This window comes from Zosterops lateralis (genome assembly GCF_965231275.1).
Source record: "Zosterops lateralis genome assembly, chromosome: 4".
Lineage (NCBI taxonomy): Eukaryota > Metazoa > Chordata > Aves > Passeriformes > Zosteropidae > Zosterops > Zosterops lateralis.
In genome coordinates, this window is record NC_139765.1 from 65,252,150 (window position 1) to 65,276,652 (window position 24,503).

The 24,503-nt window shown below is 36.4% G+C and overlaps 1 protein-coding gene across 3 annotated transcripts in view; it reads right to left on the bottom strand.

Annotated features, from left to right (window-relative positions):
* Nucleotides 1-1,537: 1,537 nt before the first annotated feature.
* SEMA3A (semaphorin 3A) overlaps nt 1,538-24,503 on the bottom strand; it is a 279,577-nt gene continuing 256,611 nt past the window's right edge. For all 3 annotated transcript variants that reach the window (XM_083860064.1, XM_083860066.1, XM_083860065.1), the window contains 5 exons: nt 22,979-23,020; nt 17,312-17,469; nt 13,202-13,269; nt 7,363-7,505; nt 1,538-5,844 (listed from right to left, as the gene is read on the bottom strand). In XM_083860064.1, the coding sequence (XP_083716190.1) occupies nt 5,389-5,844; nt 7,363-7,505; nt 13,202-13,269; nt 17,312-17,469; nt 22,979-23,020 (867 nt within the window). In that variant the 3' untranslated portion in view covers nt 1,538-5,388. The remainder of the gene's footprint in view (nt 5,845-7,362; nt 7,506-13,201; nt 13,270-17,311; nt 17,470-22,978; nt 23,021-24,503) is intronic.

Sequence of the window (24,503 nt, forward strand, 5' to 3'; positions counted from 1 at the left end):
AAGTATTTATGGAGAGCAAAGAAGCTGGCTGAGTCACTAATACTCTGATCTACTTGTATCCTGTTACTGAGCATTCTAGGGATAATAGTCCCTTTGTTTTATGTTTTGGAAAAAAAAAAAAATCATAACTTTGCCTGCCATTAAATGGATGTTTGATGGGGAGCTCAGTGAATGTGACCTGTAAGGAAACAAAATAGTGTGTTTCAGTCTTCACAGAGGAAACATTTATAACAATTTATAGCTGAAGCCGCCAAACATATTCAGAGATGTACTAGAATTACATCTAGAGTCTCAAATCCTTCAGAGAAAAGAGGAGTTCATCTTAGTAAAAGCTGGTTGTTTAAATGTATATCTATCTGTGCAACTGTATATAAGAACAAATAAACATAAAATCTGTAATATTTCTTCTTTCTTCCCACTCACTGTCATTGAAGGTGGTTCTGGGCATTGTACATTCCTGGCAACGTACAGAGCGGTAACAGAGGACACTCATTTTACCTCTGCTCTACAGGGAATTTTAGCAAAGGCCACAGTGTGGCCTTTCTGGCTGCATCCACAAACAAGGGTCTTCCTCTGTATTTATAAGCTGTGCACGGAAATACAAAATTACCACTTTTTCAATTAGTGGATGCATGGCTTGCCATATTCATTTTGTCCTTTTTGTATTTGTAGCATCTTTTGGAACCCACCAAGTTGCTTGGCTGCTACTCCTGAGGGCTTATTTCCATTTTCAGAAAACAGTAGTAGCCATAAAATATCTTTACAGTATCCGTCTGAATCAGACTCCTCTATCCTTGCTCTACAGGTAGGAGCATGAGTGAGGCTGAATGGATTAGTGATGGCTCAGTACTACTGGTTAATTCTTCAATTCTGTATGTGCCAAATAGAAATAACCATACTTTCCTTCCTCCACTTCTTGTCTGGTGTATTTAAACTTCATGCTTTCCAGAACAGCCATTTGTCCTATTAGCTGTTTGCACAATGCTCAGTGCCACAACACATTACTTTTAGATGGAGCCCCTAAGCACTTCCAAACAGCTGCTAAGTTTACCTAAGGATACAAGGGTATGTTGGTAACAGACAGAACTTGATTTATTCCACTTGCTTTCTGTGCAAGCCAGCTTCCAAAGGGAAGCAGCATAGCTGTTCTAAGCCATTAGCATTGCACAGAGTGAAATTTCATCAAGTACAACAACTTGCTCATATTCACATGGCTTCCAGGCTGATTTACAGTTTGGTTCATGGACAGAGGGGAGAGTGGGAGTGTGTATATATGTGGCTTTATCTGCACAAGCTCACCAGCTGTGCCAAAAGATAGGCTGAAGATAAATTCATGTCTTTAATTTCAGGCTTATTAGTTTGTAGTCTTCAAAAAAGAAACAAAAAATGCCATTAATACAAACAGAAATCCTTCTGGCCTAATAAACAGAGCTCATACACATTATATTGGCAACAATGCACTCCATATGCTCATGAAGGTTACAGGGCACATTTCCGTCTAAACAGTCAAGACACTGAACTTCAAATATTTGGAAGAAATGTTTATTTAACAACTGAATACATGCTAAAAGAAATAATTTACAGCAGCAGTTTCATTACACTTTCTCTCCAGTTTTCTAGTTCCCATCTGAATTGAAGTGATAAATACAGAAGTGGAATTATTTACTACCCAGTGAGGAATGCGTTTAAAGAATAAGCGCACAACTCAGACACTGACATAGCAAATAAACCACCCTATCACCTGTGTGGCAAAATCTTGCATTTTAGTATTTTGCTGAACACACCGAAATGGAGTACCTCTAGATAACAGTACTTTACACTGTACCTCCTTATCTAGCCAAAAATATTTACACCTCTTTTGACTAATGTGTAGGTAGCAAAAACTGAACTATTAAACACATACCATTGATATTCACTAAATAATACATAAAAAGGAACAGTAAATGCGCATTCACATGCATTTAATTTAATTTTTTTACATAGTGACTTTATTGGGTCATGAAGATTTAACTTGGTTTTGCAAAGATGCACATTTTCTCAGTTTGATGTTATAGTTTAACGTAACCATACAGTTTTTAGGAGCCGTAGAACAAATTCCCATTTCAATGATCTGTGCAAGTGCAAAGAGTAGATGAGTAAGAATAAGATTCAATATATTTTTGTTCCTTACAGATGGATATCTTAAAACAAATGAAAATAGATCTTTCTGGTTATAAATTCTCTCCAGCTTAAATGCAACTTTTTACTTACTTTTACTAAAGTCTGTAACTAGAGGTTTAGAGGGTTTTATTGGCCTTTTACAGAAACACCATTTTAATCTACATTTTCAAACTTCATGTTGCTTTAAACAATAATGATATAAAAGGGGGTATGAATCTTGCTGAAGCTGCAGGGCATCTCTCTATACATTAATTCATTAAGGCCTATGCTTTCTGAAAAAAAAAAAAAAAGTTCATTTCACATCAGTATTACATGTTGCTTAAACTTGACCATAACATGAACTGAAAAATCAAAAATTTCCACTGTTGGCTTGATCTTTTGCCCTCTTCTTTATATAAACAAATACAAAAACTTAAACAAGACTACTCATGTCAGTGAGGACTGAGTTGAAGTTTGTAAGGTATGATCATATCAATTGTTCAATGAGACAGCCAGGTCATAGTAAAAATGTTGCAACTTCAATAATTTTGTTCCCACAAATTATCTTTCTCAGTATAAAAAACCATATCTTCGAATTCTGACTTTATTTAATATGTTCCCTCTTCATGCATTGTGAAAGATGATGGTTTTGGTTCTTTTTTTTGTAGCAAGTTGCTATAGAACCAGTTGCTATGAACATGGAAAGGAAAAAAAGCTACACAGCAATTCCATGAATCAGTAAAAAAGGAAACAAAGTGATTTGGGGTCTATTGAAATCAATTTGTATTTTTCCCATTGAATTCTACAAGGTTCATTTTAAAACTCTTTCCTTTTTTAAGGAAGAATATTGTAGTAACTAGATTGTACACAATAACCCTTCACAAAAGGCTAAAGAATGTTCTGTGATTAAAATGAAATAATTCATTTGACAACAGTGCTCAGAAATTAACCATAAGCTGAGCTGAAAAATTAATACTTCTGCACAGAAAAGCACATAGTTGAACATATGTTTTAATTCATCCATATTCAGCACATCAGGAAATAATGGGAATTTACCAGCATACTGAAGTTCACAAGAGTCAGGTTAAACATAAGAGAGACTTAAAGCTGCTTTAAAAATAAATTCCCAAGTGCTTTCTTAAATCATGGCCCTACAGCCTTGTCCTAGCCTATTCAATGACTTTTTTTTTTTTTCTGAAGAATTAAATGACAAAAAAATCCTGCAAGTTCATCCCCTCCAAAGGATTCAAAGGGGACTGAAGTAACTCAGCTGTTAGTGAAAATCCAATTTCTACGGAGGCAAGAAGCCAAGGCTTCACTAAGCAGAAGGATACTTGAATTAGTGACTGGCAAGGAGACTGGGGCACATTGTGAGAGATGCTGTCACAGCAGTTGTGTTTTATTGTATCTGATAAGGCTGATTGATAGTGTAGCAATAAATTGATAAATTAAATACCACAGAGTGAATAACAACAAAACAGATCAGTTATCAGTGCAGACACACTTCTATATAAAAGCTCCTTTAGCAAACTAAGGATTTTGTTCTAGTAATTTTCCCCACAATGACATTACCTGAAATTATGTCATTTACAGACTCTACCAAGGTAAAATATGGGAGGCTGGAGAAAGATGATCTCAAAAGAACTGGACACCATAGAACTGGGGACCAAAGGCACATCTGTGCTGAGGTGAATAAATCCACTACTTACAACCCTAAACTGACACTCATGATGCAAGTACATTGTCTGTTTTACCCTGTTGCTCTCCTATATATAGAATAAGACAGAAGTGCAGGACCAAATTTTCTGTTAGTGTAAACTAGTCTTAAGCTGAACTTCACCAATTTACTACTTCAGCAGATTTCACCCACAGATAAAACTGTCCCTCAGATCTTAAAAGGGGGAGCTGGCTTTGGGGTTGTTATTTACATGGCCTAGTGCTGTTTCTTTGCATTTTGGTGATCTGGCCCACGGAAAGAACAGAGCACTGAGAGTCAGTAGTGTGGACAAATCTCTACCACAGAGCTGGGAACGAAACTCCTTAAACTGAATGTGAGCTTTGCTCATGGATATATGACAGTCTATGAGCATCAGTATTTAAATATTAGCATTCACAAATACGAACCAAGAAAGCAAGAGTGTAATTAGCAGAGGGTATTTTAATGCTATTCGTTTTTTTAATTAAAAAAAAAATATACAACTGAAAATCAATGCTCTCCTCTTCATTGGTTCAATCTATAAGCAAGGTATTATACAAGTTGAATAATTTCAAATACCATACTTAGAAAAACAGAATGCAGAATACTTCCATCCTACACAGTGACTTTCATGTTAAAATAGCTTAGTTTTAAAATTGCTTTGAAGTTACATGTCATATAGATTACTGACAGGGGAGGAGGTTAACTGCAGTGTGACCAGCTCCCCTGGAAGTTTTCCCAAACAAAAGAATAAAGCAGTCATAATTGGGAGTTGTCTTTTTTCCTCTAAACCAGTAATTAGAAAGTACAATATTTCTAAGACAAAAAGTCTAATCTATTTTAGAAAGGAGCTAATGTTTGATGCATATTTTTTCATGGTACATTTAAATTATACTTTTAATAAAATACATCTTTAGATCAAAGCTGAAAGAAGTCATCAGTAGTAGGCCAGTGTACTCCACATTTTTTTCTTCCAGATGATGGATGGCTTATGTTGTTCAGATTTCTACAATCAATCTCATTCAGTATTGTTTTTCCTCTTCTAGCACATATAAACAGGAGAACTGGTAGACAAAACAAGAACAAAATCCTTGTGTCCAATCACGTGTTTAGACGTTCATCAGCTTAATGAGTTCATGCAGTTTTATATAAGTCTAGAAATGGTAGTGCTGATGATGGAAGGTGGGGCTTGTTTTTCTTTTCTGTAAGATGACAGCATGAAATACAGCATTTTCTTTTTATCTCCGTGAAAAGAGAAAACAAAACTTGCCTGCTGAATACTTGCAGAAGTTTTTGAGCAGTAAGCTAGGTCCAGGTGAGTTATCATCCTTGAAACTCTGGTCTTTTCTAATTTTAGAATCAGAGCAGAGAGGAAGGACTTGCTAGGAAAGTTAGAAATGGATTTTATTTAAACCTAGTGGAAACTGTTTGAACTTTCCACTCTTGTAAACATCCACTTAATGCCATGAAAAAGTTCATGAATATTGCATTTTTTTCCAGTTATCTGTCTATACAAGTTTCTACTTGGATGAGGTTCCTAGAGGTAATGTAGCTCAGACACTACGTGGTGCCCTCTCAAATTCATGGGTCCTCCTGTTTCTACCTTTTTTATTCTCTTGTAGGTGCTTCCACTTATTTGTGTTCACCTGCGCGTTGGCAGGCCTTTGCCGGCGCTGTTTGCGGTCTCTTTTCCAAACCTGCTCACAGAACTCATCCATTGTGTTAAGATTGGGGTGGTTGATCAGCTGCATGAAGTCTCTGTACCAGATCTTCTGGCTGGGGGTCATGCTGTTGGTCGCATCCTTGATCTTGGAGCCATCACCATCTTCTTCTTTGTGGAGCAGCTCTTCCAGGTGGTCGTTGTCGATCACTTCGAGGGTCACCTTGAGCAAGGTTTGCATGAAGCCGTGCTCCACAGCATGGCAAAAATAAACACCAGAGTCTCTCCGGTGGAGACTTCGTAGCAATAGGCCCTGTTCTGTCCGGATCATGTGGTCACCCACTTTTATCTGTGTTGGGAAAAAAAAGTGGTAATTTCAATAGTTATTTTTCATGTATGTACCGTATTATCCTCTAACCATGCTACTTCTTTATTACTGCTCCTTTTAAATGGTAAGACTTGGCCAAGAATTCCCAAACCCACAAAAACCCTTTGCCAGTCATATGTTACCATGAAAGGCTCAAATCTTTTGGAAAAACTGATATAATGCCAAGAATTTGGGGAATTAGGAATTTACTCCATAGTAGCTACTGATGTTGAACAAAGATCTGTGTTAGCTATGTCAAATGGAGTTGCTGGAAAGATTACAGAAGATCTGAGCCTGTAATCAGCAGAGTCAACATGGATTCATTTGGCTGTATTACTGAGGTCTCATTCACCATTATCTTTTAGTCAAATCTAGATCCATTTGCAGGAAAGGTTATTTGTCTTCCTGTTGTTCCTTACGACAAAAACCCTCATGCACATAAGTGGGTTCTGTCTAAGTGAAAAATTTACAAACAAGCAACTGATTTTTGACCAAATCTCAACATTTTAATATTCAAAAAACAGCTGTTCAAAATACTTTTTCTGAATTAATTCCTATCTGGAATGTAAACTCATTCTCTGAATACACAAACTGCTGCAGACAGAAAAGGCACAAACCTGTTTGCTGTTCTCTCACTGAGAATAAATTCTTAATAATTTACTATTTGTGCAAACAAAACAAAAATATTTAAAGCAGCTAACGTAACTATTCTGAACATGCTTTAAATAGATGTATGTATACTTACAAATACTTCAATGTAACAAAAAATTTTTTGTTCCCTAGCCTGACCTCCCTACCTACCAGAGTAGATTGTTCTCCTAAGATATGCGTGACCTGGCTTGATACCACTTGAAAACATGGGTGATTAATAACATAAGAATGTTGGTGACAAGAGAAGGAGAAAAATAAAGTATCGGCTTAGTGTAATGCAAACAAGGAAAATAAGTATTTCTGCCTCTATGAATACTGCTTTTGATGAAAGGAAAAGTTTTCATACTCTTGTGTCCATTGCAGTTCTCAGTTCTTCATTCTGACTCTGCTATCTGCAGCAAAGTCTGAGAGTGGGCAGCACATGGGATGCTCCTGCCACACTGTGCTTCAGTCAAACAATATGATTAAGGGAAAGCAGTTCAGCTTTTTCTCAGAGGCAATTTTAAGGCCTTTGTGATATTTAAGTTCATATAATATTTGTATGATGTTTCAGGTGCCAGTTAGAATGGCAGCTTTTTCTGTTTCTGGGATCTCTGATGCAAACCAGTGTGTTTTGCAGGGAGTCTCAGCAAGGAGATGATATGAATGCTTGCTGCTGTAACTATCTGTAAAACCTATCAGGGAGCTAACAGGCTTTTATGGTAATAAGAGTGAGAATATGCCGAAGAACAATGGAAATCATATATTCTAGAGAAGTTCTGATCAACTAAAATTATTCTAGGAAGGACTCAGGCTGAAGTCTATCTTTACAGAGAAAATTAGTTGCATCTCTTTTTTTTTTTACTGTACCTCTTCTTTGCGATCATCATTTTGCTTCTGGAACTGCCAGTAGACTACGGCACGCTGAGATTTCGGACTGCACTCAAGGAAAGTGCTGCTATTCTCTACTCCATAGATAATCTTTTCCTCCAGGGCCTGACCACTTGGGTTATCTATAAAGCATGAAAAAAAAAAAGAAAAAAAAAAATTACCAGGAAGCTAACCCTTAATTGCTAAGTAATTTCTTTGTTTAGAATTTTGGCTTCATTAAAGTGTTTAAAAATAAAAACTTTAAGAAAAAAAATCCCCTTATCAGTATGCCATTTGAAAAATCTCCATCAACACCTCTATCTTTGTAAGGACCTGTGGTAGGTTTTTTTTGGTTTACTGGTTTTTGGGGATTTTTAATTGTTATTTTAAATCCTAACAGCTGTTAACATCTCAATATGTGAAGTTAATGAATTTAATTGTGAAATTTTGTGTAAGCTTCATTATTATTCATCAAGGAAAACATCTAGGACATGACAAGAATTTTTAATAGCAAACTGTATGCAATGAGAAAACTCAGGGTGTAGTTGCAGAATGTTTGTAATGATGCCTCCTGGGCTCTATGGTCATAATACTTTAGAGCAAAGTAATAAAACATGAAGCTATTTAAAAGTAGAATAATGTGTTTAGATTATATGGCACTCCAGTTTGCTGAAGCTGTTAATGACCAGGAATAATGTTTTTGAGGAAACGATCTTCAATTAATCATTTCCTCTCATACTGATATAATTTATGGAAATGTAATGAGGTTAATAAACCAGACATTACGGGAGGGGGAAAAGAAAGTTAAATAAATTATTTCCTTTTGTAACAACGTTTCAAGATATTCATCAACTTGCTGGAAATATCACATAGCTATCAGACTTATATGGTATTTGATTCTTCTCCAATACCGCAGAGGCTTTAAGGCATCATGTTTCAACTCTCCACTTTAGCTCTTTAAAATGCTGGTATGGACTTAAGTGGCAACAGAACAATAATCCTGAAGAGTAGATGAGGAGGAAGGGGTGGGTAGGCTGTTTAACATTGTGTTGATCTCACGGGGTTTCCTGACTCCTTGCCATTCTTTGTCTTTCTTTCCATTTTTCACGTTTGATTTTTAGCACTGGAAATCTCTAAGGAACTACTTTTGATATGCTTTAACAGGAAAATTATGTCTATTTAAAACCCTGTCAGAGTAATCCTTTGTCCAGTTTTGTTTGCTCCCAACTGTGCCCTTCTCCCACTGGCCGTGTTGTTTAGCCAACTCAGGCTGTTTGTTGGATGACTGCGACAAAGGTAAAAGTAAAACTGAGCTCCTGGCTTGTGCTGATACAGAATCACACGAGACTTTCAGCCCTGAAAGAGGATGGCAGAAGGGATGTGGAGCAGAATAAGGACTGGTGCTTGCCCAGTTCTCAGAAAACATTGAATGGCCTATTAACACTAAACAAATAGGAAATGGGTTTGCTTGCCTTCCTCTGCTAGGTTGTGGACCTTTTAACCAAGTGAGTGGGGTGTTCTATTAAAAGCCAAGTGAAATAACTTTTATGACATCTCTCATAAACCACATTTCTGTGAAGAATGTCAATATTGCTATGGGTCAGGAAGACAGGGAGCAATGGAGGAATGAATTAGAAAGCAAAGGAGTAAGAGAAGGGTAAAACAGCTGGAATAGAATATAGCCAAGGTGGTGAGGTCTGAGATGGAGCACAGGTGATTTCGTGTCATTGAAACAGAGGAATTCGAAGTATGTGAAAAGATTAACTGAATAAAGTTAGAAGTGATAAGATAAAGATTGGAAATAACCAATGGGTCCAGATTTAACACTGTGAATGGCTGACTGATGTATCTTCAGAACTCTTCTGTTTCAAGTTAGATGCTCTAAGGAACAAAGTTCATATGGCTGAGCAAGCAATCAGACATCCTCACACAGAGAGTAGCTGTTTAATATCTGAACTAAGATTCACAACAGACAGCACATACAGGCCTTCAACATAAGACACTTAGTAAAAAATATCCCCTTTTATAGCCTGGGACACATAGTTACTACTCCAGTGATGTGCTTCTGTGAAACAGTGATTTACAGGCTTCCACAATAAGGATGGAAACACAGGGATTTCACCCTAGGATGCTCTGCCTCAATTCCTCTCCCAGGCTCCCTGAATTGTAATTGCAGAATGGCCCAACTTCGACAACAGCAATCTGAGAGTTAGAGCATTTGTATTGGAAGTAGGAATATCAAGTCCAATTTCTAAGCCTAAGTGAACTTTGGGTCCTCATCTCCAGCATCCTAAAAGGATGATTTAAGCAGCAGATTACTCATTTGGGAGCTTGCAGCTCTCCTTTATTATATTTTCCTGAACATGGCTTAGTTCAAGTGAATTATACAGTGGCAGATCACATGTTACACTGTTCTCATTAGATCCAGGGGAGGCAGTTTTCTAAATCATAATTATCAGTATAAAGGACAAAACCAGGTATATTTTGGTAAAATCCTATGGCCTATGAGTAGCAGCATATTTTTAAGTATATAGAGAAGTTTCTGCAGGAAAACTTAGGTACCTAGAATGCTCTTAGTAGCTAAGAACCTAGTGACAAGTTTTTTAGAAACTGTGCACTCTGACAGGATTTCAAACTCATGTTTCCTTGGATCTGGTCTATCACACTTCAGTGTGTTAGAGAACACCATGGAAAGTGGGTGAACTCCTCCTTCACAGCTGCAGAAAACACAATATGGGTGACAGATACACAACGAGAGAGAGGAAGCCTTTCAGATATCCCTCAGTTTCCACCTCCATGCTTTGAAGGAGCAGAAGGCAGGTCCAGAAATGTCCATAAAGTTCATGCAATATTGAGCATGTGGAGTGCAACAAAGAAGTGATGGAATAATCACAGGATCAGAGTGCAGCTTTGGGACTGAAAAGCTGAAGAGACTGGATGGAAGAATGAAAGTCTATGAAGTTCAGAAAAGCAGCTGGAGGAATTAGAAAATTATAGAAGTCGTGAAGTTGGTAATGAATTTCAGCCCAAAATCCTGTCTGAAAGCAGTAATTCCCAAAATGAACCCAACAGCAGTATCAGTTTACTACCCTGATAAATATCCTTTAAGTACATAATTTCTGACATAACCGAAGAAGTATGAAAGGCTAAGTACTTATACCAAGATTGCTTTGCAGATGAATTAATCTCACAATAGAGTTTAATTCAGAGTGATTCTTTGAACTTCCCCTGGGATAAATCATGTGAAAAAAAAAAGAAAAAAAAAAAAGAAAAAAAAGAGTACCTCTTCTTTAACAAGTTCTTCTTCAAAAAACCCCAAACTTGATTATTTCTTGATAGCTCTAGTATGTTACACTTAAACAAAAATTCTCCTTCAGCTGCCAGCTGCCACAAAGGTGACCATGCTTTTAGATTTAAACATTAATGTCTGGGCAAACAGCTGTACATTGGAGGATCCTCAGCTCCCTCTAATGTTGCTGTGCAGTCATTTTACACTTCTTATACATTTACACCAAACAGCAACTGAAAATGCTACATAAACCTTATTAAAAATATTATTGCTTCAGACTGATTGCGAAGTTGGTTTCTGCAATGTCTTTAAAAGTTGTACATTAAGACAGTATCTCTTTTTCATGATTTTGTTGGTTCACATGGAGAATCAACTGGCACTTCCTGCAAATGAATCTGTTGCCAAGTAGTAAATGATTTTTGAAGCCTTTTTTGGCTATAGACAAACTCAATCCTTCATCTGTTGTCCAGGGAACTACTAGTCACAAACAAGGAAAAAACTCAGCGTAAGTTGGCACAGGAAATTTATAGGCCATGCAGTCATCTGTACTATGTGTATGATCATGTGTAAATGACAAGTAAATATAGGAAAATGTAATGAATTTACAACTCAAGTGATTTAGAGAAAAATTCTTTTAAGACCAATCTAAACCATTCATTAAGTATTATGACAGTGCATTCTTCAAGTCTAGGATCCAGAACTGCATTCCCTCACTATTTTTTGTAACTTACTGATCCTTCTAATGCTGTCTTATCTTGTTTTGCATTTGTTCTGCTCATTTTGGCAAAGCTGTATTAAAACTCCTTTTGATCAGGTCTACCATATAACTTTCCAGACCTTGAATTCTCAAGACTGTATTAATGAAAAATCTGATTACTCTCTTCCCTTTGGATAGAAAACATCTTTTTCAGACAAATATGTTTACCAAATATGGGAAGACATAAACCCAAAGTGTTTTGAAATGTTTTTTCATTTATGAAAAAATGAACAGACCTACAGTTGTATAAAGCACAGCTAGCAAATGTTATAGAACATTAAAATGAACAGACTTGTGGTAGACCAGTTTATAGTTTTGCTCAGGTGTAAAATGTTCAGAGAGTAAAAATGTAAAGCTAAGAAATGCTTCTGCTGGTATTAAAATCAATGTCTAGTTCCTGGTGCAACTTTCCTACTGTGAAACTGAAAATTTCATTCTCAATATAAGGATGGTCTTATCTTCACTGTGTAAGAATTACTTGATATCATGCAATGGGACATTTGTGGGCTTTCTACTAGTCACAATTGACTATTTAAAATTTAAACTAGTTGTACATTCATGAGTTCTCAAAATGTGACAACTTCATACTGACCATGGTCTATTCATGCACTTTTCAAACTCCTTTTTCCCTCTGAATAACTTGGCCTGAGTCTGACAATCAGAGTAAAAAGAAAAGCTATAGCAATGTCACCTGTGAGTTTCAAATGATTGAAATGAAGATAGAAAAAATTATTAATGGAACATGTTGGTAGTAAATTATAGCCAACACAGAAGTAAAATTGAGGACTATTTATCATTTTTGCTATTACATGGACTGGAAGGACAAGAGGGTTTTGAGGTATCTCCATTTTCAGTCACCTCCTTATTTTTCCCAGTGGTTTAACCCTGAGATTAGGTCAGTTGGTTAGAGCATGGTGCTAATAACACCATGGTTGATGGATTGAGGATCCCTGTATGGGCCATTCAATTAAAAGCTGGACTTAGTGAGTCCCTTCAAACTCCATATATTCTGTGTGAAAACTTCCTGTAGACGTGCCACAATCATGAGGAATCACATTTTTCCAGCAGAGGGAAGCATTGCCTAAGCGTTCCCTTCTCTTACAGCAAAATGGACATTTTTATTTTTCTAAGTGAAGGTCTTCTGAAAAGTTTGGCAACAAACTAGTAACTGTGAGAAGTCTGTCAGTCAAACAAGTCAAGAAAGGAGGCTGATCAATACACTGTGAAAATGAAACAGCTGACAAAAAAGCAAATCAAAATACGTCTAAGAAAACCCCTGCTGAAAGCACATGGGGACATGCCTGCTGCAAGAACATCCTGATCTTCAGAGCTTTTACTGTGACACCAACAAAGGTCACTCCATATTTTGCCAAGACAGTTACAAACACATTTGGTTTGTAATTTGATTTGGCTATCATATTATGCAAACTATGCACAGCAACACGGACATATTTCTTGATGTCATGAAGGAAATGCAATTCTTTTCTGATTTAATATGCATAATGTGATGGTATGATATTGTCTGGGAAGAGAAGCAGGAAAATTAAAATGCTTAAACTATTTATCTGAGGAAAACAACAAAAAAAACCCCCAACCAAACCCAAATAGACTTCAGTGTCTGATCCAGGCCATTGTAAGCTATCAAAATTGGGATAATGATGTATTATATTCATCTTTTGCAGATGTTCAAGACAATTTCACCAATAAATCATTCACATGCTTCCTCCTCTACTCGTGCACAGTCTGTAAATTACATACAAATTATCTACACTTCAGTGGTGCCCGTAACTCACTGTGATGCTGCAGGTCTGAGCAGTGGGTGAGCGGGTCCCCATTTCGGATGTCTTGTCGTCTGGTGCGCCTGCAAAGATCACATTTGAAATCTGTTAGTGCCGTTCTCAGCATTCCACAGCAACAAATGGAACATTTATATAATTACACAGGTCACAAGTGCACCTAAACAACGCTAATAAGGAAATCATATTGTTACTGCTATGTTCTGTGCATTATTGTTTTGTAGAATCAGGCTTTGCTCTTAGAGGTGAAGACTTCAGGAACTGGTAAAGACTTCTTGCACTGAGATACTAAATAAATAAATAATGTTTAATGCTAATTATCAGTATCAAATAAATACCAAATAAAAACAAATATGAAGTTTGTTTTAATTGTATGGGCAATACTGGTCATGGTATAATTCATTACTTGATTCACAGCTACAGGGACTGCTGAAGGACTAAAATACATACTGTAGAGCTTAACATGCATCAAAAGTATACATATGTGCAAGTACTGAATACTTTGAGTATTGCAGCACCTTTTATACAGATGAAATGTTAAGATGGGTGGCTTTGAAAGAATGCTGAAGTGTTGTATTTTCTCCAAAATCTCAATTAAAAAGCATAGATCATTTCAGCCACCATGGGTTTCACCAAAACATTTCTAATAAAACCTTTTACAAAACCGTTGCAAATGGTTTTGTCTTTAGGAAAAAAAAAAAACAACAACTTGAAAAGGAAGATTTTGAAATACCATTTATTATTTTGTAGCTTGAGTCTGAATTCTATCTTTGATAGCACGTATTTTAACACAGTATATTTTTCTCCCAGTTTGAATTCTACTGGCTCTTTTGAAAAACATATTGATCTGTGCTAAAAAAAATGTTGTATTTCATTGAAGAGAGTTTTTTAATAGAAGAGAGTTTTGTTTTGCATGTGTTGTTCTCTCTTTGTCTGCTCCTAGTTTTTTTTAAATAGCTGTGACAAAAAAATTCAACTGAGCCAAAGCAAAGCGTTTCATATGAAAAAGAAAGAAAAAAAAGGAGGCAAACAAAGATGTGTTTCAAGTGTGAGTACTTTACTTTAGGAATCGGAGAAAGCCTGAGGGCTTGCAAAATTAGAGGAGAACAAAGAGGATTAGGCTGCTGAACAATGCTGCGATTTCAGATTATGGTATCCAGCAACGGATATGCAAAAGTCAAGTAGCCTTGTAAAAAGCCCTGTTGGTCACTCCCTTGTGACAACAGCCCACATTTTTAAAAGCCATTGTTCTGCAGCACAGACCATCTCTCTTCTCTACACCAGCGCTATTTGCAGGCTCTCACTAACCCAGCATCAGCACATACCAGGAGTTCTCACAGAGGCACAACTGCACAGCTGAGTCCTCTTGCCTGAAAGATTTTAAACATACTCTTTTCCACTGAAAGCTACTGAAACGTTAAACATTAAACTAATTACGTGAAGTACAGCAAAATCTTTCTTTCTTAAAAAAAAAAAAAGTTAGATGAGCATTTTTATATATTTTTCTGATGAGTGAGGACATCTTAGCACACTTTAGTAAGAAGGAATCTTCTGCTGAATGATATATGATTTTAAAAAATGTATGAATCATAATTTCCAGTATCTTCATATTATTCATTACCAATAATAAAATCACACCCAAGATATAAGGAACCATAAAATTTTGCTACCCCTTCCTAAATTTTGAAACAGCATATTTATAGGATAGAATTTGTAGAAAAGAAGTCTGTGGAAAGACTCATATTACTGTCAATGGAGTTTGAATGAAATGTTTAGCTGGAATCTCAGGAAAATGTTGCACACATCAACATTGTATCAACACAATGATTTATGAAATATGAACCAGAAGACATCTGCACAGAGTAAAGTGAAGTGGTCACACTACAGGAGCTCTGAACTGTCATTTTGACTTGTAAAATACACAAAGAAAAGCAAATAAAATCATGGCTTACAAAATCTCATTAAAAAAAAAGGATGAAGTAATAAAACAAAACCCCAAATCCTAAACCCAACCATTAATAAAGCATCTGTACAATTGTCTCAGGAATCCATTTTCCCAGTATTTCTGGAGCCTAAAATTACAAGAATCTATTATTAGGAAAATGATGACATTTAAGCAATGCTGATTCTGTCATCAATGCATTCCAGGCTGGCTCGAGGCAATGGGTACAGCAGGTACCAGGTGAACAGAGGATCTTCTCTCTCCCAGTAACACAGACTTCTACTTTGCTGCTGCTGCCAAGGGAAAACTAGGGGGAAGTGGCAAAAACAGCAGCTTTTTCTTATGCATTTTTTTGGATCCCAGCTCCCAGCACTAACTTTTTCTTTCACAGTGGCCTCCAGAAAAGCAAATTCTGCACCCCATGATTTTCCTGTAGCTGTGCAACTGGGTTTGGTCCCAGTAGCCTCCACCCCTTAATCCCTGTAAGAGGTCCCAGTCACTTTACTCCTGATGGCAACTGAGCTCCAACTGCAGCACTAAATTGGAGAGATAAGGAAAAGACAAAGAGCTCTGTTTCTTCCATCAGTGTAAGCAGAGGAATGACAGGATGATGTGCTCTATGGATCTTGAGATTGGCTGGGAGTAGGAATGTTTGCTAGGAATGCTGAGGAAAGATGAGGTTCAGGGATAAAGAGTAGCAGGGAGGTAGCAGAAAACAGTGATTCATTCAGTGACTCTTGATCTTACTGTCTCCTTGAACTCAGAGGCAGTACTCAACCATTGATTTCTAATACTAAAAACTTTTCAGAACAAATCAATCTTTTAGACTGTCCTTGAAAACCTCACTGTTCCTTTTCTTCCCTCCTCCAGAGAAACCACCATGCTACCAGCAAAAAAAGAATTTAGCCAGTGAAGTTGAGAAAATTTGACTGGCTCTTCTCTTGGGATGGTTTTTTGAATTATTTTCTAAAGAATTTCCCAAAAAAGCTTTTCCTGGATTAACTCTGTTTCCTGGTGCAAAAACAGAACCCGATGTTCCATGAGCAGCTTTTGTCATCAGTATTTGTTTAGAATACATTGTAATGCAAACCTTGAAAATTTAATGCCCTCCATCTGAAATGTCTGTGACACTTATGCAACTTCTAACCCTTGACCATATTTCATCTCCCTCAACAACCAATCAAAACCTGGAATTTGGCATTCTGACATTCTCAAGTAAGTATTTGCTACAATTAATTTCATGTATACAAACCCTTATGTATATAAACCCTTGGATTCTTTGTTTCTTCATACATGCAAGATGTTTGGCATATTCAATTTAATGTGAGCACTTTTTTATCATTTTACACAATTTATCAAGGGAATCTCAAACTACACCAATGTCTGCTTCTCTTTGCAAATGTTTACTTATTCAGTTATTCCTAATTTCCACTTCAACACTCAGGAGCTCTTCAGTAACTAGCTTCTATACTTTTAGTGCAGGAGCTTCAAAGATAAAGGGAGGCAAAAAATTAGTACTCTAAACCTTCAGATCAGGTGACTAAACTTGTAAATTTTTAATAAAATTGGTATTTTTGATTTGTGGAGTCAGCTTTCCACTAAGGTTTGTATTGCAAAGCCTTTAGCATCAGTGCAGAGGGACTGAAAAACAGTAGTTGTTCTGATCTGGCAGCACTTCACATACAAGTTATATTTTTGAATGATAACAATAATGTTATCTATCACTAAAATGTGAAGTTGCTATTGATGTCCAAATATTTTAGAAATATTTTTCTTGAATCACAATTCATGAAAATGCAGGATAATTTACTTGGGCAAGTAGTGATTTTTTTGGATTTTGAGCCCCTTCCTCCTGTTAGAGAAAATTAATTTTTTTCTTTTTGCTGTTTACCAAGAAATATAAAGTTAGAAGGTAATTTCAGAGACAACTCCTCTCTGAATGTTTTCTTACAGGAGCTTTTTAAGCCTAGCCCAAGAAGTAGCAGTGGTCACTTTAAATCAACCACGACTTCATATTGCATGTAGCTCTCACAATGATGTTTTCTTTGGAAGAGAAAGAGCTCCAGTTAACCATCCCCTGAAAAATCTCCAAAGCCCTCTGGTCATATTGAGGCCATCAGTTAAAACAAATAGCAAACCGTGCAGACATCCAGAACTGTCCCTACCTCTTAGCAGTGGGGAAGTAACGTGAGCAGGAGGAGCCATCCCAGGCACAGTAAGGGTCCCTTGCAAGGCAGCACTCAGCACAAGCTTTTCCATACACATCACAGCGGTGTAAAGGAAGCTGTGAAACTCCAGTGGCTGAGCCAATGTAGAGCTGTTGCTGTTACAAAAAGTTAAAAAAAAAAAAATTTAAAAAAATATTGCAAATTACAATTTTATTTTTCTAGGAAAGCATAAAAATGTTAGATAATCATCTGTTAGGATCTCTTCAAATACAATAAAGGATCATGATCCTGATGCATGATAAAGGAATGAGAACAGAATTGTCCCCAGGGTAAAAAAAAAATCAAATAGGAAAAACTTTATTTTTTCATGAAGCTCTTGGTAGGTTCCCCAAACAGTAAGAAAATTGAAGTACTTTTAATTTTTTCCTTTTGTATTCAGATCCTCACACTGGGAGAACGCTACAGTCAGCGACAGAACACAGCAGAGAAGACACTTTTGAATTTGAACAAAAAGAAAAACTTCAACATACATTTCCTACACATCACCTCAATTTATGTATGTGAGGGGGAAATCCAAAGTAAATTATTTCAGACTGATGCCTCGATACTTCAGTTTGGAAGTGCTGCTATGTATGCACTTCTTTGCATGTCAGGTAATTTTAATGTTTTGTACTCTTTTCTATAAATCACATGATTTAACTGGAACATATCTTTAATGAGGGGAGAGGTTTTGTTTTGTTTTGGATAAAAACTTGTGTTGAGTAGAAGATGCAGTTCAAATGCAGAAGTAATAAAAAAACCATGCATACAAAATGAAATACAGCCTTGTATGGCATCACAACAGAATATCTTGTCTTTCTCAATTTCCTCTCTGATTTCAAATTCATTCCACTAGGGAAGTTGGCCCCCAGAGGGATATGAGAAAACTGAACTTCTGATCCCATGTGGAAGTCCAAAGAGAGATATTTCAGATTAGGAATAATTCACAAAGAAAACAAATATTAGTGGGATGCAAAACCAGGGGAACACACATAAACAAATAGATACACAGAAGTTCACGGTCATAGTTCTTATGGTTTGGAAACACTGACAAAACCTTGTCACTCAGCACCCATGGTGAGGACCTTTCTCCAAGGTCCTACTCCAAGCAGTCCCACAAAGAAAATACAAATTTGTATTCATTTTTCCTTCTTTGAAAACATAACGGTGGTGTGAAAAAAAAATAGGATTACAGGAAATGTTATCAAAATTCTTCATCGCCTGTGTTGCAATGTCCCAGAGGCAGCATTTTCAGGGAATTCAGGGCTGGAAGAGGGCTGTGGTCACCTACCTACCAGACATAATGAGAACTGCATAACAGGAGATAGCAACACCAAAAGCACTCATAAGAGGTGTTGTGTTAACTTCTTTCAGAGACAGCAGCTTGGCAGTTTATACAGACATATTAATTGTAACAGAAACATCCCGTGCATTTATATAAACACCGGTATTTTCTCAAGGAAAATATGACAAGGAAAGCCCCCAAAGGAAAATTCACTGGCAAATTGAAAACTAAACCCTTTCTAAGCAGCTGCTTCCATCTATTATAGTTTCATAGCTGGACTGTAAACCCACACTCTCCAGGCAAAAATCTGTGACCACACAGGGCTTTGCACAAAGCCTGAACTGTACAAACCCATCCCAGTTAGTGTTGTAGCCTTGAGAAGAGATGACAGGCAACAGACATGATGAGCTGCTTCTCTCTAACTTAAGTGACTTAATCAAGTACCCACCTTAGGGGTACATCCTGCAGCAAAAAGAGCAGCAATTCAAATCTTAGGTGACCTAAAAGCTTCTCAAGGGAAGCTTCTACTCTTTACTGATTATGGAGGCAGCATAGGTCAAATTAGAGCTTCAGTTAAGTATCTTAAATGTCCAGATGGTATTGATCTGAGTCTCGTGTAATTGGGGCATTAATATCTGTATAAGCATGCAGGAACGTGTGGTGTAAATAATATAAAAATCAACTCAGGGAATGCACATGGGAAAATAAAGAATGGTGTAATGGTTTCCTATGTAGCTCTGTAGCCAATTTCATTTTGCAAAATTCCCCTCCATGATTTCTTATAAATGTCTTTAGAATTAAAGAATGACCAGAAACATAAGAAAAAAAAAAAAAAATGAGGCCAAAATAGGGTTACTTAAAAACTATATTCCTTGTAGATCAGTTCATAGTTCAGTCAGTGAACTCCAGCATATGTTTCAGGTGCTGCACAGCCTTAAGGCTGCTGCCTTGTTTGCTGCTCTTCTGATCATGGTTTTAGACTCCAGCTGGTGATCATTATTGTGGACACTAACAATATAAAAAAATCCAGGCAGTATGAAATTCAGAAAATAGAAATAGAATTATTTGCATTAATGGTCTGACCTTACTTTGCCATACCACAGTCAAACTGCCTTTTCAACCCTCTCTTCCAAGACATTTTAATTTAATGAATGAGATTATCAGATCAAACCAGAGAGTCAAAAAAAAAAAAAAAAGAGAAAGGTTGTCCTCTAAAAATTCTTGCAGAAGTATCAGAACTCAAAAAAAAAAACTGAGGAGACTAATGTTTTAAGCAATCCAGTGATTTCTGTTGGCCCCACAGTGCTGCCCAAAAAAGCAGTCCTTCCCCAAACAAAGTTAGACAAAGGCATAACAGAATGGAAAAAATGTTATGCTTAAGAGGAAGAACTTAAGCAGAATTTTTGAAGGAACTTTAGGGAGTATGAAATTCAAGTACCGTTTCATTAATTTAATGTCTTGAGAAAAAAAACAAACGTAATGCAGAATAGGTCAGCACATTTAAGGGATATATTCATTCAGAGCTGGTCCCTTCTACATGCCCACTATGGACAGAAATGTTGATCTCTGAAAAAAATTCAATATCTGGTGAAATATACTATAAAAGTAGTCACTAAGATATTTCTGAAGGTGCCTGCCTTGCCTTTGCTTGAAAATCTTATAGAAGAGAAACAAAGGAATTGTAGGAATTCACGAGACAAGGACTTGGTCTGTTCAGCTAAGGATCTCCTTGTTCTTTTCCCACATCACCAGAAATCCAACAGCTTCTTGAAGGAGCATGACAAAGCTGACCCTGAGAAAGAGGTGAGAGGTTTCTCTGCAAGAAGTCGCCTTTGACTGAAACCCAGGCTGGACTTTTTGGCCTGCTTCCATGTTTGCTAGGGAAAAATTACGGAGCTTCACCTGGCAGGCTCAAAGCCAGGTGGCACCTTGTCTCCCACATAACTGAGCTGAGGCAGCTGCAGGGTGTAGCAGTGGCTCAAGGATGCTCTCAAGGTTCGTGTCTATTGCTAATGAGGCATAAACTGTTTAAGTGATAAGGTTACACAAGCCTAGGGCTCTGAACACAATCAGGAGGAATGTGTAGCCTCAGTGAGAAAATATAGACATAATTCCTGTGAGTTAAAGACAGCAGAGTGGAGAAAGAACATATTAAGGCTTAGTCTTTCACATAAAAACTAAATTTCCTTACTAAAAGCCACTCTTGCTCAAGGGCCAAATGTATACTCAGAGAGAGAGAGACAGAAAGACAGGAGCTTTAGAGCTTAATATAATTTAAAAGTTAAGCTAAGTTCCGCTCCTGAAGAATTTGTAGATTTTGGTATTTAGGAAGAGTAATTTGTAACATAACATATTGGCATGATGGCAAAAGAGGTAGCTTTGAACAACCAGAGTAGTAAAACATTTAGAAATAAGGAGAAACTCCATGTTTTTATAATTGGATGAAAGATTTGTTAGTGAAAAAACAAAATGAAGTGATTATTTTTAAGGCATTCAGTAGAACATGCTGGTTTTACTATTTACATTTCATGCTCTGGCTTTCCACAATGCATAGAATTATTGTGCTGTTTATACAAAAACCACCCTGCTTATCAGAACACAATGAGTAAAGTGTTTGAGTTTTAGAACTACAGTATTTTTAAATCATAAATGTAAAATGGAAACATGTTGCCATATACTTATTTCATACATACTGCCAAAAGCTTGTCATAGTGTATCATGATTCTGTCATTTTTAGCCTGAGGCTGGTTGATTTTTCATGAGTTTTACTCTGCCTGAATAACTTGTGGTTTATGCTCTTTTTTAGCTTTAGACAATTTTAGCAGTGTAAATTTGTTTTCAGAAAACTCAGGGAAAATTGTAATCTCTTCTGAATAACTAAAGATGCTTTGGAGAAAAAGCTGTATGAAAATGCAGGGTCAATTTTCAAATATGATTGGCTGCTTTAAGGGAATATACTTATAAAAATAATCCAAAGCAGAGCATTTTGGTATGATGTGAACATATATACAACTTGACAGGTCTGTTTTTAAATATCCCAGCATTCAACAGTATGGTTTTCTTTGTCCTGCCATTTTTGCTGGTTTAGGTGGTAAACTGTTAAAACAGTGTCCCCCCCCAACATTTTCTGTCAAATACATGAATGCTTTCAGACAACTTTCCTAAAGACATTGAATTTAGAGTTAAATATGCAGCACTTCAAATATAATATTGGACTCTGTCCATTACAGAATGAATTCAACTTCTGTTTAGTAATGTATAGAGTGAGGTAGAAGAATTAACTATATTTTACCTATAATGTGCACAATTTTTAGTGCATCTAGTCCTGAGAGTACTCAAATACTAAATCTCCTCTTTCCTGACAATGACATTAACAAAAACAAGTTCCTCATATTTACCAAATTAGCTTCCAGATCAGCACATATATGAAAAAGAAAAAAAAAGTTAAATTTGACACTAAATTTTATGTCTCAGACTCCTGAGACAGGAAATGACCATGGCTGGGATCCATCCACCTAATTCCAGGCAAAACTGGAAGATAGGCCCATAATACCCACTTCATTCCTGGACTGCAAACCAATGTTCTCTGCACAACCACATAATTTATCTACTTCACAAATTTGCTTAGAAATGCAGGAATCACCTTTACTGTAAGTCAGACAAAACTTCACCTCTATCCATCAAGAAGTTCCATTCATTTTATGGTCTGGTTTTATAATACCTATCCTTTCTATAGGCAGTTAGCTATTTGTGTACTCAACAGAAAGTAGGAAATATAAATTTTGAAGTCTGAAACCCTTATCCTAACCACATCACTGAACCAGGCCATGGAAAATTTGGACTGCATCAGATTTGTTGATCTTTTGTTACAGCTCAATGATGCACATCTGGGAATGGAATGGGCACAGGACAGAAACACAGGAGGATGTCTCATTTCCATCCTTTGCTTCCACCATCTGCATTTGGTACCAGGCTATTCTACAGCAACCGGAATTACTCCCATTAAAGAAAGGGACCAGTTTTGCCCCTTTGAATAGTCTCTCTGTCATGGAAGCATTCTATAATGTGGATTTTTACTTTTTTTTTTTTTTTTTCTGGAGAGCCACCAGACAGCTGGCTAGTTTGTGTTTAGTTTCCACCTTACCAGTAAGTAACACAAACTAGGCTTTTCCCTTCCCTGTTGCACGTCACATTTTCTTGAGAAACTACTGCTGTTTATGTAAAGGGATGAGATGCTGCTGCTGCAATTAATATGTCTCTGCTGACTGCCAAGTTACTGTCTCTAGAAGACAGAGACCAATAAATATTTGAAAGTGATTTAACATTTGTGCACATAGTACCTGCTTTGTGGAAATCTTCATTGCTGAAATAACAGTGGGTTCCTGGAGAAAAACAGAGTTAAAATATAAAATGAGTTATAAACATAAAAATTCTATTACAATACTATTTGCACATGGTAGAAAACCCTGAAATGAAACTACACATTCCCTAGTAATAGTCTTTCTTTTTGTCTTTTGGAGTGGAATGATTTCTAGCTGTAAATGATTTAGAATGCATGTACATATCTGGGTGCATCTTTGATTGCTATGTCGATTATGTGTATTTTATTTTCCATTATCAATACAGTTTAATTGTGATCACTTTGTCACTAATTTCACATCTTGAAATTGTTATCTACACTTAATACTAAAACTGCATTTTAAGAACCTCCAAGGTAATATGAAAATAATAATGGCTATAATGAAAATTCAGAGATACTATCTATTAAAGGTAATAACACTGAAATAAACAACTAATTTGAAGTAAATCAAGGTGCAAACCCCATTCCTGTGAAATTTTATTCATAAGAACAAGTTTTAATCCCAAGTATAATCTTTTTAACTGCTCCACACTATTCACTTACAAAGAAGTTACATGCATTTTCAGAACATGCAACCAAAATGAGCAAGAGGTTCTTTGCAGTCTGGAATATCCATTATTTCATCAACTGCTACACCTCTTAGGTCCAGGTTCTTGGATGGATTTTAATTTTTAAATTGGCAAAACAGACAGCATACAATTCAATTCTATATGAAATTATTTCTATCTAGAAATCTGCTATTGATCCCACACATCATACTTCTGGTGGTGTACATTAATAAAGTCTTTATTAAGCTTTTACACTTGTATAGTTTTCAACTTGCTTATCCTGAGAGAATTTGATACGGGTCAGTGGATGGACTTGCCTTTACAGAGGGGTTAATAGACCTTATATTAGAATGCATCAATTAAATGTAACATTTAAATGAAAATTGAACTCATTAGTTTGTTTGCTCAGCTGTTCAGAGAAATATTGCACAAATGGGATTTAAAGAAGCATTTGTTATCAATGTAACAGATATGAAAGACTTTCAGCTTTATGGAATTTTAAATGAAAAGCATTGTACTCAGCACACTGCAGCTTAACATCAAAATACATTGTTCATGATGCATGTATACTCTTCACAACTAAAGAAAAACTTACATATGGATGAGGTACATGCAAAATCTGTTGGAAATTCCCTATTGAAAGATTCATATCTTATGCACACAAATTCTGTTTTTTCCACTGAAGTGCATTAATGCCCTCTTTAAGGCTTAAATACAGGTCTAAAGAGATAATTGAGCTTTCAAGTAAATCAGAACACCAAAATACTTTCATGCAATGAAAAAATACACATGTAAAGTAAAATTCCAAATTTGAATTTGCCATTCTCTATTTATCTGTAAAACCTTTGTGCAGTAAAATTAATTCTATTTATTTTCCTTCTTTCACTTTAATATTTTTCTGATCTCCTTTAACTTTGTACTTCTACTTGTTTCAGGGAAGAGACTCATACATTATCA